The sequence below is a fragment of the Oncorhynchus masou genome, chromosome 10 (assembly GCF_036934945.1).
Source record: "Oncorhynchus masou masou isolate Uvic2021 chromosome 10, UVic_Omas_1.1, whole genome shotgun sequence".
NCBI classification, from domain to species: domain Eukaryota; kingdom Metazoa; phylum Chordata; class Actinopteri; order Salmoniformes; family Salmonidae; genus Oncorhynchus; species Oncorhynchus masou.
Window position 1 is genome coordinate 5,330,915 of NC_088221.1, and position 16,744 is coordinate 5,347,658.

Below are 16,744 nucleotides of genomic sequence, written 5' to 3' on the forward strand. Positions count from 1 at the left end.
AGTGTTAAGTAAAAAACATACATAATTTAAAAAAAATAAAGTAACAAATATTTAAACAGCAGGAGTAAAATAACAAAAGTGAGTCTATATACAGGGGGTACTGGTACAGAGTCAATGTGCGGGGGCACCGGTTTGTCGAGGTCATTGAGGTAACATGTACATGTAGGTAGAGTTAAAGTGACTGCATAAATAATAAACAGAGAGTAGCAGCAGTGTAAAAGAGGGGTCTGGGTAGCCCTTTGATTAGCTGTTTAGGAGTCTTATAGCTTGGGGGTAGACACGGTTAAGAAGCCTTTTGGACCGAGACTTGGTGCCCTGGTGCCGCTTGCCGAGCAGTAGCAGAGAGAACAGTACATGACTAGAGTGTCTGAAGTCTGACCATTTTTAGGGCCGTCCTCTGACACCGCCTAGTATAGAGGTCCTGGATGGCAGAAAGCCATGTACTAGTGATGTACTGGGCCTTACGCACTACCCTCTGTAGTGCCTTGCGGTTGGAGGCCAAGCAGTTGCCATAACAGGCAGTGATGCAACCAGTCTGGATGCTCTTGATGATGCAGCTGTAGAACCTTTTGAGGATCTGAGGACCCATGCCAAATATTTTCTATCTCCTGAGGGGGAATAGCTTGTCGTACCCTCTTCACAACTGTCTTGGTGTGCTTGGACCATGTTAGTTTGTTGGTGATGTGGACACCAAGGAACTTGAAGCTTTCAACCTGCGCCACAGCAGCGTCGTCGATGAGAATGGGGGCGTGCTCGGTCCTCCTTTTCCTGTAGTCCACAATCATCTCCTTTGTATTGATCACGTTGAGGGAGAGGTTGTTGTCCTGGCAGCACATGGGAAGATCTCTGACCTCCTCACTATAGGCTGTCTCATCGTTGTCGGTACCACTGTTGTGTCGTCTGCAAACTTAATGATGGTGTTGGAGTCATGCCTGGCCATGCAGTCGTGGGTGAACAGGAAGTTCAAGAGGGGACTGAGCACGCACCCCTGAGGGGCCCCCGTGTTGAGGATCAGTGTGGCGGATGTGTTGTTACCTACCCTTACCACCTGGGGCGGCCCATCAGGAAGTCCAGGATCCAGCTGCAGAGGGAGGTGTTTAGTCCCAGGGTCCTTTGCTTAGTGATGAGCTTTGAGAGCACTATGGTGTTGAACGCTGAGCTGTAGTCAATGAATAGCCTTCTCACATAGGTGTTCCTTTTGTCCAGGTGGGAAAGGGCAGTGTTGAGTGCAATAGAGATTGCATCATCTGTGGATCCGTTGGGGCGGTATTCAAATTGGAGTGGGTCTAGGGATTCTGGGATAATGGGGTTGATATGAGCCATGACCAGCCTTTCATAGCACTTCATGACTACAGACTTGAGTGTCACGAGTCTGTTGTCATTTAGGAAGGTTACCTTAGTGTTCTTGGGCACAGGGACTATGGTCGTCTGCTTGAAACATGTTGGTATTACAGACTCAATCAGGGACAGGTTGAAAATGTCAGTGAAGATACTTGCCAGTTGGTAGGCTCGTGTCACTGGGCAGCTCGCGGCTGTGCTTCCTTTTGTAGTCTGTAATAGTTTGCAAGCCCTACCACATCCGACGAGCATCGGAGCCAGTGTAGTATGATTCAATCTTAGTCCTGTATTGACGCTTTGCTTGTTTGATGGTTTGTCGGAGGGCATAGCGGAATTTCCTATAAGTTAAGGGTTAAAGTCCCTCTGTTTGAAAGTGGCAGCTCTACCCTTTAGTTCAGTGTGGATGTTGCCTGTAATCCATGGTATCTGGTTGGGGTATGTACATCATCGATGCACTTATTGATGAAGTCAGTGACTGATGTGGTGTACTCCTCAATGCCATCGGAAGAATCCACTCTGGTCTAGCAAAACAGTCCTGTTGCTTAGCCTCTGCTTCATCTTATCACTTTCTTATTGACAGAGTCACTGGTGCTTCCTGCTTTAGTGTTTGCTTGTAAGCAGGAATCAGGAGGATAGAATTATGGTCAGATTTGCGAAATGGAAGGCGAGGGAGAGCTTTGTACACGACTCTGTGTGTTGAGTAAAGGTGGTCTTGAGTTTTTTTTTTCTCTGGTTGCACATTTAACATGCTGGTAGGAATTAGGTAAAACGGATTTGAGTTTCCCTGCATTAAAGTCCCCGGCCACTAAGAGCGCTGCCTCTGGATGAGCATTTTCCTGTTTGTTTATGGCTGTATACAGCTCATTGAGTGCGGTCTTAGTGCCAGCATCGGTTTGTGAAAAATACAGATGAAAACTATTGGTAAATAGTGTGGTCTACAGCTTATCATGAGATACTCTACCTCAGGTGAACACAACCTCGAGACTTCCTTAGATTTCGTGCTCCAGCTGTTGTTTACAAATATACATAGACCATCACCCCTTGTCTAACCAGAGGCCACTGTTCTATCCTGCCGAAAAAGCTTAAAACCTGCCAGCTGTATGTTAATCATGTCGTCGGTCAGCCACAACTCGGTGAAACACAAGATATTACAGTTTTTAATGTCCCGTTGGTAAGATATACTTGCTCGTAGTTCGGCTATTTTATTTTCGATTGATTGTACATTGGGTAATAGGACCGATGGCAAAGGTAGATTACCCTCTCGGTGACGGATCCTTACAACGAAGCCTGACCTTCGTCTTCGATACCTCTGTCTCTTTCTCCTGCAAATGACAGGGATGAGGGCCTTGTCGGGCATCTGAAGTAAATCCTTCCCATCTGAGTCGTTGAAGAAAAAGTATTCCTCCAGTATTGGGTGAGTAATCGCTGTCCTGATGTCTAGAAGCTCTTTTCGATCATAAGACACGGTGGCAGAAACATTATGTACAAAATAAGTTACAATAACGCAAAAAAACATGCACAATTGGTCTGATCGTAAAACGGCAGCCATCTCCTTCGGCACCAATGAAAAGCACTAGCCTTGATAGTAGGTCCACTTAATACAGGTATGTCAATGTAAGCTCCATCAGTCCGCACTGTAGTTCTACCAATCTGTTTTACGGCCTCTGCATATGATACATCATGACTGATCCTATATCTCTGAGCATCTCTAGCCTTTCTCTGTACCTGGCATCCACCAAATGCTGCAGGTGTTCTCCCCCAAAATAACTCCCACATTCCCCATAATCATGTTCCCCTCCACACTTGGCACATCGTTTCTTTCCTTTACACTGAGCAGTTGCATGTCCCATTCTTTAGCATTTAAAACAACGCAGTGCATATGGACCAAATGTTCAAATAATGAAACTAAGGAATCCTATCTGTACTTTTCTCAAATCTCAGCATCACTGATAAGCTTTCACTTCTTTGACCCACTTTCCTTCTGATCAACTTTTTGGCCTCAATCACTCTGCCCCCCCTTCACATTTTCTTTAACCTCTTACATCTATGGGGGCGCTATTTCATTTTTGGATGAAAAACGTTCCCGTTTTAAACAAGATATTTTGTCACAAAAAGATGCTCGACTATGCATATAATTGATAGCTTTCGAAAGAAAACACTCTGACGTGTCCAGAAATACCAAGATATTCTCTGTGCGTGCCCTAGAATGTGAGCTTCAGGCAAAACCAAGATGAGATGGCATCCAGGAAATGACAAGGATTTTTGAGGCTCTGTTTTCCATTGTCTCCTTATATGGCTGTGAATGCGAGAGGAATGAGTCAACCCTTTCTGTCGTTTCCCCAAGGTGTCTGCAGCATTGTGACGTATTTGTAGGCAGATCATTGGAAGATTGACCATAAGAGACCACATTTACCAGGTGTCCGCCCGGTGTCCTGCGCCGAAATTGGTGCGCAAAAGTCACCTGCCAGTATTTTTCCATGCGATACAGAGAGGAAAGCAAGCTTCCACGAACTGCATATCAATGAAGAGATATGTGAAAAAACACCTTGAGGATTGATTCCAAACAACGTTTGCCATGTTTCGGTCGATATTATGTAGTTAATCCGGAAAAAGTTTTACGTTGTAGGTGACTGAATTTTCGGTTCGTTTCGGTAGCCAGACGCAATGTAGAAAACGGAACGATTTCTCCTACACACAGACGCTTTCAGGAAAAACTGCGCATTTGGTATGTAACTGAGAGTCTCCTCATTGAAAACATCAGAAGCTCTTCAAAGGTAAATGATTTTATTTATTTGGTTATCTGGTTTTTGTGAAAATGTTGCATGCTAAATGCTACTCAAAATGCTATGCTAGCTTTGCATACTCTTACACAAATTAGTCAATTTCTATGGTTCAAAAGCATATTTTGAAAATCTGAGATGACAGTGTTGTTAAGAAAAGCTTGAGAGCAGACGCATTATTTTCATTTTATTTGCGATTTTCAGAAATCGTTAACGTTGCGTTATGCTAATGAGCCTGAGGCTTTAGTCACAAACCCGGATCTGGGATGGGGAGTTTCAAGAAGTTAATATCACCCGTCGACATATATATTGGGACCCCAGTGATCGTTCCATTCAATCTAGCATAAATACCAGGGACACAGCTTTTAATCTTCTTCCCATTAAGCTTTTCCATGGCTACCACACAATATTAACAATCTACCATTTCCAATGAACCAAGCTAATTTCACTTCACTTGCCTCTTTCTCTACGGCATTAGTTAGTCGGATAGGGTGTAAGTGAGGCCCTGTGGTCTCAAACACTATCACCACTTTCCACTCCAACACATCATTACTCTTGCTTCCTACCTTGACCCTCTTCATGCTTTCTTTACTAGACGCTCCACTGCTTTCTGTATCATGATCTCTCTTCTTCCTATGTCTTTCCAATATCGGCAATTGCGGTCCTTGACCCTCATCCTCCCGCTTCATACCATCAGAACTGAGACATATATTGTTCTCATTCCAGCACAGCTGTAGCTTCACCAAATCTTTCAAAATTTCTTCCATTTTGTCCGCACTTCTCCCCACCATTTCCAACCTCCAAGACTCTCTCACACTCCCCTTCTCGCCATTCGCCATCTTGACCGATCCATAGACTATCCGTCAACCCAGTAAGGACCCCAACTCGACCATCTGCTGAACACAGGGAAACACCAGGCATTTATTCACAACCCCCCGCCCCTCACTAACCTGCAGCACCTGGAACTAATCACAATTTAGTTTCCAGTAATCTCTCCTCCTTCAGTCTTCTTCTTCTTTGGACTGTATATGGTAGTTGGCAACTGTCTTTAAGGTGCATTACCACCACCAACTGGACTGGAGTGTGGACCTCAGTTCATCCTTCAATCACCCACGTGGGTATATGCTCCTAAAAAACAATGAGGAGATTGGAGAGGCTAGACTTGCAGCGCATCAAGCTTCACAAATAGAAGCAAGTTTAGTGCCTGGCTACCGGACGTTCGTTGACGCACGCGAGCAGTGTGAGTGCAATGATTGAATAACATGCATGTGTACATTTATTTTGCAACGCTCGCGCACCAGACGCAAGCGGTGTGGTTAGCATACCAAACATTGTCCTTCAGGCCAAGATATTATTAGGTTTTACATAAATCTTTCATATCAAACCACATAAAAATCAGGCCATGCATTCCTGCAGGACATGATGGTTGTGTATGATGGTTGTGTTAAAGTTGTTTTATTATAATCAACAATAAAGTAGTAGCCAGTGAAATGACTCACTTGTTTTTTGTATTTCTTATTGAAATAAATGCAATTGTCAAGCTATATGTGTATGATGCCTTTCAACACCAGTCCAGCATCTCACGTGACTGTGGGTATTTTGAAAAGCATGATTAAGTTTCAATTCCTTTATTTTGGTGTCCTTTGCAGCACTGCTCTTGTAGCTGCTCTCTGTCTCTGGAGAAATTAGTCTTGTTTTTGCTTTAGCACTTGTATTGTCTTTATCTTGACCTCTTATTTACCGTTTCTTCAGATAGCAGAATTTTTATTAGCTTTACCCTTTTACAGCCTAGCTGGTGTGAGGTGTGTACGAGTAAGTTAAGTTATATTGTTGTCTGCGATCCAACGTTGGACTTTGGTTTGATCTTCACCTATAACAAGATCATTTAGAGGACTAACCTTCATAATCCTGTAAGATTTTACTGGTTTCACAAGATTCATTTAACCGTCTTGTGTACTTGTGAGTTCTAAAGCTGAAACTACAACACCAGATATTTGGATTCTACGACCGCTGGCTTTGTCTGTACCAGCAACCGTGGAGTATCCTGTGGGTGTCCCTCCTCTCTGGATGGGGAAGAAAACTCAAAGGAGGGAATCAACAGGGCCCCGGTCACCTGGGCCAACAACTCCAACAAGAGACACCAGGACAATACGGGTGAAGATGGTGCTGTTGGGAAGCTCTGGGGTGGGGAAGTCCAGTCTGGCAATACGTTTCAGCAAGGATGAGTTTAAAGGCACTTTACCCACCGTAGGCTGTGAGTACACATATACGTGATATAATTCTGGGGCATTAGTAGTATTAGGGTGGATACAAGTGTATTGGTATCATATGAATGGCTATTACAGCATTATGCTCCTAGTGCCAAAGGTATGTATATACTTCTGTGGCATGTTATTTCATCTGTGCACTTTTAGCGTTTTTTTCAGGAGCTTGTTTTTTCATATAGTAGTATCTTATTTCATAGCCCTAAGGTAAGTTGTCTCTGGTATATTTTGTCAAGAACATTTTTGCTCTGGTGTTATTTTAATACAAGATGGCTTCGCAGTCAGACATCTTTGTCTTGTCTCGTGCCATGTATATATGTCTTTATATATTTTTCTTCGCATTCTTTTTAATATTTTTCCTAAACCTCAACTTCAAAATACTCTCCTGCAACCCGCCTCACCCAATGTCGTGTGGATCTGTTTTTTTTCTAACGTATTTCTATTTATCTCTGAACTGGAATACCTCAACTGAAGCTAGCTAGCTAACTAGCTACCAGCTATCAGTCAGCTAATCACTGCTAGCAGTCATCAGCTAACCTTTAGCTCGGAAAGCTCTCACCAGTTCGTACAACACTTTTCAAACCAGAGCATACCGGACCTATTTTTCTCTCCATATCCCTGGATTCTTACCGCAAACTCTGAACCCTTTCATCTGGATCATGGCAGCTAGCTAACCGCAACCCGGGTTGACTACTCCTGGCTAACGTTTCCGTCCCGAGAGCAAGCACCAACTAGACTGGGGCTAGCCCATGCTAGACCCATCTCCCGGCTAGGGCTCCTGGGATCCTGAAGCCCACTCCTCGGCTACAATATCCGCACCCCTTCTACTGCCGGTACGGGGCACGGAACCCTGCCGATCCTTCACGACTGGAATACCAACATAATCTGCACGAGGATCCCAACAGGCCCCTCAGGCTCGATGCCCTGTGAAGGCCCATTCTGCTAAACGTGGCCTGCTAGCTATCTATAGCATATTGGACTGTTAGCTGATCCACCGGCCAGTTTTTTGGACCACTATACCCATTTTGCCAATTGGACTTGGACCCCTCTGCTCCTTGAAACCCTACTAATTCCATGATTGGTCTATAGACGTCAATGCACGAGGAGGCAAAAACAGACGTTTCCCCCATCGCGACGTCCCTCTAAGGCCCTTATGCTAGCTTGCTAGCCCCGGCCTGCTAACTGTCTGAATTGCCGTGTCCCCAGCCAGCCCAACCACTCACTGGACCCATACAATCACTTGGCTATGCATGCCTCATCCTAATATCAATATGCCTTGTCCATTACTGTTCTGGTTAGTGATTACTGTCTTATTTCACCGTAGAGCCTTTAGCCCTGCTCAATATGCCTTAGCCAACCATGTTGTTCCACCTCCCACATATGCAATGACATCACCTGGTTTAAACGTCTCTAGAGACTATATCTCTCTATATATTACTCAATGCCTAGGTTTACCTCCAATGAACTCTCTTCCTTCCATACCTTTGTCTGTACATAATGCCTTGAATCTATGCTATCGTGCCCAGAAACCTGCTCCCTTTACTCTCTGTTCCGAATGTGCTAGACGGCCAGTTCTTATAGCCTTTAGCTGTACCCTTATCCTACTTCTCCTCTGTTCCTCTGGTGACGTAGAGGTTAATCCAGGACGTGCAGTGCCTAGCTCCACTCATACTCCCCAGGTGCTCTCATTTGTTGACTTCTGTAACCGTAAAAGCCTTGGTTTCATGCATGTTAACATTAGAAGCCTACTCCCTAAGTTTGCTTTATTCACTGCTTTAGCACATTCTGCCAACCCGGATGTCTTAGCCGTGTCTGAATCCTGGCTTAGGAAAACAACCAAAAACCCTGAAATTTCCATCCCGAACTATAATATTTTCCGCCAAGATAGAACTGCCAAAGGGGGCGGTGTTGCAATCTACTGCAGAGATAGAAACATGTAGGGTTCTATCTTACTATCCAGGTCTGTCCCAAAACAATTCAAGCTTCCACTTCCTAAAATTCACCTTTCCAGAAACAAGTCTCTCACCGCTGCCGCTTGCTATAGACCACCCGAAATTGTTGCAACCCCTATTACTAGCCTGTTAAACCTCTCTTTCATGTTGTCTGAGATTCCCAAAGATTGGAAAGCAGCTGTGGTCATCCCCCTCTTCAAAGGGGGGACACTCTTGACCCAAACTGCTACAGACCTATATCTATCCTACCCTGCATTTCTAAGGTCTTCGAAAGCCAAGTCAACAAACAGATTACCGACCATTTTGAATCCCACCACACCTTTCCCCGCTATGCAATCTGGTTTCAGAGCTGGTCATGGGTGCACCTCAGCCACGCTCAAGGTCCTAAACGATATCTTAAGCGCCATCGATAAGAAACAATACTGTGCAGCCGCATTCATTGATCTGGCCAAGGCTTTCAACTCTGTCAATTACCACATCCTCATCGGGCAGACTCGATAGCCTTGGTTTCTCAAATGATTGCCTCGCCTGGTTCACCAGCTACTTCTCTGATAGTGTTCAGTGTGTCAAATCGGAGGGCCTGTTGTCCGGGCCTCTGGCAGTCTCTATGGATGTGCCTCAGGGTTCAATTCTTGGGCCGACTCTCTTCTCTGTATACATTATTGATGTCATCTTTGTTGCTGGTGAGTCTCTGATCCACCTCTACGCAGACGACACCATTCTGCATACTTCTGGCCCTTCTTTGGACACTGTGTTACCAACCCTTGCACCTGCCCGCCCATCCAACATCACTACTCTGGACGGCTCTGACATAGAATATGTTGACAACTACAAAGACCTAGGTGTCTGGTTAGACTGTAAACTCTCCTTCCTGACTCACATCAAACATCTCCAATCCTAACTTAAATCTAGAATTGGCTTCCTATTTCGCAACAAAGCATCCTTCACTCATGCTGCCAAACATACCCTTGTAAAACAGACCATCCTACCGATCCTCGACTTTGGCGATGTCATTTACAAAATAGCCTCCAATACCCTACTCAATAACTTGGATGCAGTCTATCACAGTGCCATCCGTTTTGTCACCAAAGCCCCATATACTACCCACCACTGCGACCTGTATGCTCTCGTTGGCTGGCCCTCACTTCATACTTGTTGCCAAACCCACTGGCTCCAGGTCATCTACACGACCCTGCTAGGTAAAGTCCCCCCTTATCTCAGCTCGCTGGTCACCATAGCAGCACCCACCTGTAGCACGCGCTTCAGCAGGTATATCACTCTGGTCACCCCCAAAACCAATTCTTCCTTTGGCCGCCTCTCCTTCCAGTTCTCTGCTACCAATGACTGGAACGAACTACAAAACTCTGAAACTGGAAACACTTATCTCCCTCACCAGCTGTCAGAGCAGCTCACAGATCACTGCACCCATAGGTGTAGGTGACCAAATACATATTTTCCACCATAATTTTCAAATTAATTAATTAAAAATCCTACTATGTGATTTTCTGGATTTTTTTCCCTCATTTTGTCTGTCATAGTTGAAGTGTACCTATGTTGAAAATTACAGACCTCTCTCATCTTTTTAAGTGGGAGAACTTGCACAATTGGTGGCTGACTAAATTATGTTTTGCCCCACTGTATTTATTTCATTAGGTTGGCAAACTGGCCACTCTTACTTTGTATTAGGGATGTGGGTTAAAGTTTGAGTAACATTGTAGTATATCATTGTGCTTAACCTCAGGGATCGAGTTGAAGAATGTTGCCTGTTAGGGTAGGTTACTGTATGTCTTCATTCTACCTGGTGTCACTGTATATTCTGTCCCCCCCCCAGGTGCCTACTTCACCCAGGTGGTGTGTCTGAGTGATGTCACATTTCACTTTGAGATCTGGGACACGGCGGGACAGGAGAAATACCACAGTGTTACCCCGCTGTACTACAGAGGAGCCCATGCAGCACTGGTGGTGTACGATATCAGCAAACGAGTAAAACTAACACACAAATGCAAACACACGAACACAAACTGTAACTTTTTCACTCATCATTATTCATGATAAATGTAGAACTGTCCATAACCATGGAAACATCCATATTAATGTAGAAGTGTTTAGAAATATATTCTATTTATATTTACACTAAAAGTTACTGCAAAATTACACAATACATTATTTATTTATATTGGGCACAAAATAATCTGAAATACAACCAAAACAAATAGCTAATGCATCTAACAAGTTTGTAGAGCCACAAGCTTGATGTAATCATTGTGTGCTAGAAATATGGGACCAAATACTAAACTTTTGACTGCTATAATACACATAAGTGAATTTGTCCCAATATTTTTGTTCCCATAAAATAAGGGGACATTGTACAGAAAGTGCTGTAATTCTGAAACAGTTCACCCGATATGGATGAAAATACCCTCAGATTAAAGCTGACAGTCTGCACCTCATAGTCATTATATACACTACCGGTCAAAAGTTTAAGAACGCCTACTCATTCTAGGGTTTTTATTTATTTTTCTACTATTTTCTACATTGTAGAATGCAAGGGAAGACATCAAAACTATGAAATAACACATATGGAACCATGTTGTAACGAAAAAAGTGTTAAACAAATTCAAATAGCCACCCTTTCCCTTGATGACAGTTTTGGACACTTGGCATTCTCTCAACCAGCTTCATGAGGTAATGCCCTGGAATGCATTTCAATTAGCAGGTGTGCCTTGTTAAAAGTTCATTTATGGAATGTCTTTCCTTCTTAATAAGTTTGAGCCAATCAGTTGTGTTCTGACAAGGTAGGGTTGGTATACAGAAGACAGCCCTATTTGGTAAAAGACCAAGTCCATATTATGGCAAGAACAGATCAAATAAGCAAAGAGAAACAACAGTCCATCATTACTTTAAGACATGAAGGTCAGTCAATACAGCAAATGTCAAGAACTTTTAACGTTTCTTCAAGTGCATTTGCAAAAACAATCAAGCGCTATGATGAAACTGTCTTTCATGAGGACCGCCACAGGAATGGAATACCCAGAGTTACCTCTGCTGCAGAGGATAAGTTCATTAGAGTTACCAGCCTCAGGAATTGCAGCCCAAATAAATACTTCACAGAGTTCAGGTAACAGACACATCTCAACATCAACTATTCAGATGAGACTGTGTGAATCAGCCCTTCGTGGTTGAATTGCTACAAAGAAACCACTACTAAAGGACACAAATAAGATGAAGAGACTTGTTTGGTCCATGAAACACAAGCACTTCACATTAGACCGGTGGAAATTTGTCATGGAAATCTCAAAATTTGAGATTTTTGGTTCCAACCGCTGTCTTTGTGAGACTCTGTGTGGGTGAACGGATGATCTCTGCATGTGTATTTCCCACCGTAAAGCATGGAGGAGGAGGTGTTATGGTGTGGGGGTGCTTTGCTGGTACTTTGCTGGTGAAACTGTCTGTGATTCAAGGGACATTTAACCAGGATGGCTACCGCAACATTCTGCAGCAATACGCCATTCCATCTGGTTTGGGCTTAGTGGGAATATAATTTGTTTTTCAACAGGACAATGACCCAACACACCTCCAGGCTGTGTAAAGGCTATTTTACCAAAAAGTAAAGTGATGGAGTGCTGCATCAGATGATCACAATCCCCCAACCTCAACCAAATTGAGATGGTTTGGGTTGAGGTGGACCAGTGAAGGAAAAGCAGTCAACAAGTGCTCAGCATATGTGGGAACATCTTCATGACTGGTGGAAAAGCATTTCAGGGGAAGCTGATTGAATGCCAAGAGTTTACAAAGCTGTCATCAAGGCAAAGGGTGGCTATTTGAAGAATCTCAAATATAAAATATATTTTTTGGTTACTACATGATTCCATATGTGGTATTTAATAGTTTTGATGTCTTGCCTTGTATTCTACAATGTAGACAATAGTACAAATAAAGAAAAACCCTTGAATGAGTAGGTGTTCTAAAATTTTGACAGGTAGTGTAAGTGCTGCAGTACAGAGCCAAAACAACAAAAAATGTGTCACTGTCCCAATACCTCCCTCACTCACAGTGTGTGTGTTTAGGAGAGCTTCATAAGGGCCCAGATGTGGCTTCGGGAGCTGGAGAAGCACTATATTCCGGCTTCCACCGTGATGGTACTAGTAGGAAACAAGGGGGATCTTTCAGAGCTGCGCCAGGTGACATTACAGGTACTGTACTCACTGTATACAAACAACACACACAAATACAAACTCATGCATAGTCACACTTGCACCAGCCCCTATAACACACCACATACACTGTACATATTACAGCAAACAAACACATTCACCCAGACTGTTGGGAGACTCAGTCATACATACAGAATGTCCCATGTGGATATTAACGGTATTCCTATATGATGATCAATCGGACATAAACATCCCTTCCCCCACCACACACACACACATACACATTGTACTGTACTTTCACATTGGTCACCACATGACAGCAGTGCAATGTACCACTCATATTTGATTAATACTTGATCCTCTATTCATTTCATAGGAAGGGCATAGTCTTGCCGTTGACAGAGGCTTGCTTTTTATGGAGACCTCGGCCAAGTCAGGGAATCAAGTCAGTGAACTGATGCTGGCTATTGGTAAGATGTCAGGCACTCTAGGTGTGAAAATATTTCTCAATTTATGTTCTTTGATATTCATAATTGTGACAGCTTTGAATTTGTATCTCTGAAGATAAACCACTAGAGGGCAGCAGATAGACAAGCATATATTGTTCATATTTCTTATAATGGAACAATATGGTCAATACAGAAAAGTGAGTAAGCAACAATGCTTGGTGAGACATACCATATGTATTTATAAAGCCCTTTTTACATCAGCAGATGTCACAAAGTGCTTTACAGATACCAAGCATAAACCAAAAACAGCAAGCAATGCAGATGAAGAATCACGGTGGCTAGGAACCTAGGAAAAAACCTAGAGGGGAACCAGGCTCTGGTGGGTGGCCAGTCCTTCTGGCTATGCCGGGTGGACATTATAAGAGTACATGGCTATTAAGGCCAGATCGTTCTTCAAGATGTTCAAAAGTTCATTGATGACCAGCCGGGTGAAATAATAATCACAGTGGTTGTAGGTCAGTAGGTCAGTGCAACAGGTCATTATCTCAGGAGTAAATGTTAATTGGCTTTTCAAAGCCAAACATTCAGAGGTCAACACAACAGGTGCAGTAGAGAGAGAGAGAGAGAAAGTTGAGGACAAGGTAGCACGTCCGATTGATGGTGTGAAAAGCAGCACTAAGGTCTAGGAGTATGAGGACGGATGCAGAGCGTTGGTCGGATGCCATTTAAACGTGATTTACCTTTAATGAGTAGGCTGCATAGATTTCGTGACTAAAAGCTCAAAAGGATAAAACACAGCCATTGTCTTTTTTGTAAATTGATATTGCTGTCGTAAATGATAGCAACACCTTTGCCTTTGCAGGATGCGCAGGGGACATGGTCACTGATGTAACCAGGAGGAGAGGCCTCATTTAACACAGTAAATTAATCAGGCTTGAGCCATGCTTTAGTCAGGGCAATCACATCAAGATGCTTGGGCATCTAGATCGAGGCACAGACAGTCTGTGGGGATAGCTGAGCTGACTACACTGACTGTGCTAGTGGCAGACTCCACTAAGCTGGCAGGCTGGCTAACAGCCTGCTGCCTGGCCTGCACCCTCTCATTGTGGAGCTAGAGGAGTTAGAATGAGCGAATGAGCGACACTGGTTGAGCATACCAACAGCATTTCTTTCCAAAAGCCCTGAGAAAATTGTCCGGCTGCTGAGACTGTGCGGAGAGATTTATACTACTCTCTGTACTTACTGGTGGCACAGACGCTGTTTCATCCTTTCTTACACTTAAATTTCCCTTGCCTAACGATTGCATCTGAAGCTGCGCTTGCAACATGGCTATCCTCACCATAAGGCGATAGTTCTCCTGTATATTATGAGTACAGAGACTTCAATTAGATGGCATAGTGTTAATGTTATTAACGTTACTTAGCTTTTGTGGCTGGTGGAGGTCCTGTAGATAGGCTGGACACATTACATTTTTAACAATGCTTTTTTCTGATTAAAAAACCAGTTCATTGCATCCGCCGTGGAGCCCAGTTTCATAATATGACCATATTTACCAGCTGCTTGCCATAGTTTATGCATGTCTGTCTATTTCGCCAAATATCTCGCAATGTGTATATTTAGATTTTTTGAAGTCGGATGCCATTTTCTTTTTTTTTCTTTCTTTTTTTTGGAATTTGACCCCTTTTTCTCCCCAATTTCGTGGTATCCAATTGTTTAGTAGCTACTATCTTGTATCATTGCTTACAACTCCCGTAGGGCTCGGGAGAGACGAAGGTTGAAAGTCATGCGTCCTCCGATACACAACCCAACCAAGCTACACTGCTTCTTAACACAGCTCCATCCAACCCGGAAGCCAGCCGCACCAATGTGTCGGAGGAAACACTGTGCATCTGGCAACCTTGGTTAGCGCGCACTGCGCCCGGCCCACCACAGGAGTCGCTGGTGCGCGATGAGACAAGGATTTCCCTACTGGCCAAACCCTCCAGAGATTGGGCGCAAACCCAGAGTCTCTGGTGGCACAGCTGGCGCTGCAGTACAGGGCCCTTAACCACTGTGCCACCCGGGAGGCCGGATGCCATTTTAATCAAGAGATTAATTATGTAAATCTGGGCAGCGAGCTCGGTTGTCATCATTCACTGGATCAGAAAATAATCAGACGTTTTCATTTTTTCCCTATTTTCTCATTACCTAGACATAAGCACAGGTGTGTTTTGTGGTTGTGGTAACTAACACTGGCTGTGGAAGTGCTGAGTGGCATATAGAAGGATGCGGTGTGTGTGTGATCCCTCTCTGTCTCAGCCCACAGGGTGAAGAGGTGTACAAGTGAGCATCAAAGCGGTCTGACAGAGTGGCAGGAGACAGAGTTAGTGAACCTGCGCCGCTCTGAGACCCTACAGCACTCTCTTGCATCCTGTTGCCCCTCCATTGGACCCTAATGTGTGTTGTGTGTGTGTGTGTGTCTGATATTTTTGTGAGGAACTGTATGTTCAAAGATTTAAGTTTAAGACAATGACTTCTCAATGACCCAAGATCAGCTCAGTTAATCCCTACCATTGTGACAACGAGTTGTCATAATGATGCATCAAATGTACGTTATCTGAGGGGTGTTTGGCAGACACAATGTAAGTAACTTAATTTATGTTCCCCTAATTGCACCGAATACCTCTGTTTATCTTACAGTTATTTTATGCAGTACTCATGTGCCTATGAGCCAGAGTTACAATGTTAGCACTGAGGTGGTGTACCCTAGTAGGAAGTCCACTGTGTGCAGCTCACCATGTACTATCAGCTCCAATATAAATAACATGTTATGTACTTGAGTGAAGACCCAAAAGCGGTTTTAACAGAAAACAGAGTTCTTTAATGAAAAAATAGGAATGGCATAAATCCTCTTCCAACGTAGTCAATGGAACAAAAAGAACGTTAGTATAATGCAGGATGCACCTGCCAGGCAGACTCCGACAGGATAGGACAAGGTGGAAGCAAACGCGACGACAGCTTGCTTCTGGCATCAAAAACACAAACAAGAATCAGACACTGAAAGTAGCAGGAACAGAGAGAGAAATAGAGACCTAATCAGAGGGGGAAGAGAGAACAGGTGTGAAAGAGTGAATGAGCTAGTTAGGGGAGATGTAGAACAGCTGAAGAATGAGAGACAGAGAAGGTAACCTAAAAAGACCAGCAGAGAGAGACAGAGTGAAGAGAAAGGACAGGAACAGACATAACAAGACATGACAGTACCCCACCCCCACTCACCGAGCGCCTCCTGGCGCACTCGAGGAGGAAACCTGGCGGCAACGGAGGAAATCATCGATCAGCGAACGGTCCAGCACGTCCCGAGAGGGAACCCAACTCCTCTCCTCAGGACCGTACCCCTCCCAATCCACTAGGTACTGATGGCCACGGCCCCGAGGGCGCATGTCCAAAATCTTACGAACCCTGTAGATGGGTGCGCCCTCGACAAGGATGGGGGGGGAGGGACGAGCGGGGCGCGAAGAACGGGCTTAACACAGGAGACATGGAAGACCGGGTGAACGCGACGAAGATAGCGCGGAGAAGAAGTCGCACTGCGACAGGATTAATGACCTGAGAAATACGGAACGGACCAATGAACCGCGGGGCCAACTTGCGAGAAGCTGTCTTAAGGGGAAGGTTCTGAGTGGAGAGCCATACTCTCTGACCGCAACAATATCTAGGACTCTTGGTCCTACGCTTATTAGCGGCCCTCACAGTCTGCGCCCTATTACGGCAAAGTGCCGACCTGACCCCCTTCCAGGTGCGCTCGCAACGCTGGACAAAAGCCTGAGC

General features: G+C 44.3%; 1 protein-coding gene across 1 annotated transcript; it reads left to right on the plus strand.

Moving 5' to 3' along the window:
• The first annotated feature begins 5,775 nt into the window (after positions 1–5,775).
• On the plus strand, positions 5,776–16,402 carry LOC135547073 (ras-related protein Rab-17-like). Its single transcript, XM_064975707.1, has 5 exons — positions 5,776–6,372; positions 10,166–10,317; positions 12,402–12,527; positions 12,865–12,958; positions 15,236–16,402. The coding sequence occupies exons 1-5, from the start codon at positions 6,186–6,188 to the stop codon at positions 15,370–15,372; spliced, it is 696 nt and encodes a 231-aa protein (XP_064831779.1). The 5' UTR covers positions 5,776–6,185; the 3' UTR covers positions 15,373–16,402.
• Positions 16,403–16,744: the final 342 nt, after the last annotated feature.

Bases quoted from the DNA above. Each gene is read 5' to 3' on its own strand.
- LOC135547073 (XM_064975707.1), top strand. From the start codon at position 6,186: ATGGGGAAGAAAACTCAAAGGAGGGAATCAACAGGGCCCCGGTCACCT. The intron at 10,318-12,401 runs GTAAAACTAACA...GTGTGTGTTTAG, and splicing joins TGTACGATATCAGCAAACGA to GAGAGCTTCATAAGGGCCCA. The intron at 12,528-12,864 runs GTACTGTACTCA...TTCATTTCATAG, and splicing joins TGCGCCAGGTGACATTACAG to GAAGGGCATAGTCTTGCCGT.